This window comes from Setaria italica, chromosome VIII, assembly GCF_000263155.2.
Source record: "Setaria italica strain Yugu1 chromosome VIII, Setaria_italica_v2.0, whole genome shotgun sequence".
In the NCBI taxonomy this organism is placed as follows: Eukaryota; Viridiplantae; Streptophyta; class Magnoliopsida; order Poales; family Poaceae; genus Setaria; species Setaria italica.
The window spans coordinates 14,184,699-14,186,979 of NC_028457.1; the positions used below are offsets into that span (position 1 = coordinate 14,184,699).

Here is a 2,281-nt window from a genome sequence, read left to right on the forward strand (position 1 = left end):
GTGAAACATATGATTCAAGCAAATTTGTTGAACCATACCATGCAAGATCATCCATCATGTATCATGTTGTGCATCCAACCAAACACAACCTGAGGCGGTGCTGGGTTGGTATTCGATTAATGGACTTGTTATTTTTTCAGTCGCATTGTGCATTCAGGTTTTCATTTTTATTTTTGATTGAAATTGTATGCTTCTCATGGGCGGAGCCAGAAATTTCTTCATCCACGTTTCCATTCTGACTTTAACTTTTCACATAGAAATGTGGGATGTTACAACCAGGGTAGAGAAGAGGAGGAAGGAAGATTCTCACTATAACGTGCCTCCGGAGCCTATCTATTCTGTTAGGACTTTGTATCCACCAACAACAACGCAGCGGCCAAGCGTGGCAGGCTTCCCGTCCCAGCCCTGCGTGTAGGAGCCATCCACGGCAAGCACCTCCATGACATTAGCTGGGGCTTCTCCCTCCGGCAAGTCCATGTACACCGTGAACTCCGTCGTCTCCCCGGCGTTGATCGCGCCGACGTCCACGTAGCCGGACCTCGCATCCTTTCTGATGCTGGCATTCTTCTCCCCTGACTCTATCTTCGATATCGACACCCCAGGGTGCACAGACGCGAGCTCGACGCGCGCGTTTGCGGCGGAGAACGGCCGGGACACCAGGCCGCCGAACGCGGCGGCGAACTTGCCGAGGTCGTCTCTGGTGGCGATGTCGCCGGGGAAGTAGGTCCCGTTGGTCTTGCCGGCGATGTGGCCCAGCGTGTCGGCCTTGTGGTTCGTGAAGCCGAACGTGTGCACAGGGTACTTGGGGTCCTTGAGCGCGCTGTTCCCTCGTGTCCACTCCTTCTCGCTGAGGATGGTGTCGTCGCCGCCGTCCGATAAGAAGATGATGAACGCCGCACGGCTAACGTCATCTCGCTCCATCAGGATCTGCGTGCATAATATTCATGTTACTATTGACTAAATTTTAAATCTTAGGATAAAATTTGTTCAATGCTACATTATTTCCTAAAAAACTTTACCGTCTCAGCCTTGTCCAAGGCGGTAGAGAACCTGGTGCCGTGTCCAGGCGCATACGTGCGTACTTTCACCAGGGCTCCGATCTTCTCCTTGTTTTGGTCAGACATTGGGAGGAGCCTCTCCATCTCCTTCGCGGCAGGGTCCTTGGCGACCTCGTTGAAGAAGGGCACGACGGCGAGGCGGTCGCTGGGGCCAAGCTTCCCGGCGACGAGCTCCACGGCGGCCTTCTCCAGCTCCAGCATCTTCTCCTTGCCAGGAAACGTGGTGCTCATGCTGGTGTCGATGGCGACCACGACGTCGACAGGGATGTGCACCGGCTGGTCGGCCCCTGGTGCCGTCAGGCGCACCGCCACCGGGATGGACTTGATCTTGGTGAAGGTGCTCAGCTGAAGCGCCGAGGCGGCTGGGACCTGAGAGAAATCACAAGTTGAGCTTTGCGATGCATTTATATGTTGTAGAGGCATCGATTCTCCCAATAAGAACAGATATTCAGGTATTGTTTGAAAAAAAAACGAAGAACAAGCTTTGAGGGAAAAATGTTCGAAACATATAGGTGAATTGTTCCATGAAATGTGACTTAAACAGAGATAAACTTTAAGGCACATTACGTGAGGTTGCATTCAATTTCAATCTAAACACAACGGTTAAATATGTGGGTTGCACGGGAAACAGCACATGGGTGAAGCATGGATGGGATGCACGGGAAACTGCCATTGGCCTCACCTGTCCCTCCATCTCTGGCACTGAACAGTGAGTAGAGAACTGAGAAATGTGTGACCTCTGCTGCTAACTTTCTGTGCTGCTACTCCAAGTGTCAAGCACGGCTACCTATGTGTGAATATATACACACACAGGTAGATTTTTACGTGCATGATCTTTTTTAAAAAAATTATAGGTGTGCAAAAAATGCTGTTGTCCTGTAGTTTAATTTCTCTTTTTATAAACCATATACATCGGCAAAAATGGATTTATTTGGCTTGTCTCTAGAGCTAGGTCGTGAATCACGTCCCCGGCCTGCGGTCTTGGTTTTTTCTCGGCCTCGGAAGCCGACGTGCGTGTGGCTTGTGGCCACGCCCATGGACGTGATGCACGCGCTTCATCTTTTCGTTCGCTTTCTGACGTCTGGTTGCAATCCTGGCTGGAAGCTTCTCGAGTCCCGGAAACATGCAAATCAAGTTGTGTGAGAATTTCTCCGTCAAGTTCCCTCGTCATTTCAGTTCACACTCGCAGTTCTTGGGACATCACAGATTCTCAGTTCCTGTAG

At 50.8% G+C, this 2,281-nt stretch overlaps 1 protein-coding gene across 1 annotated transcript; it reads right to left on the reverse strand.

Annotated features, from left to right (window-relative positions):
- Positions 1-203: 203 nt before the first annotated feature.
- On the reverse strand, positions 204-1,888 carry LOC101783465. The gene is made up of 3 exons (XM_004979104.3): positions 1,741-1,888; positions 1,020-1,427; positions 204-927 (listed from the first exon to the last, which is right to left on the reverse strand). The coding sequence occupies exons 1-3, from the start codon at positions 1,750-1,752 to the stop codon at positions 334-336; spliced, it is 1,014 nt and encodes a 337-aa protein (XP_004979161.1). The 5' UTR covers positions 1,753-1,888; the 3' UTR covers positions 204-333.
- Positions 1,889-2,281: the final 393 nt, after the last annotated feature.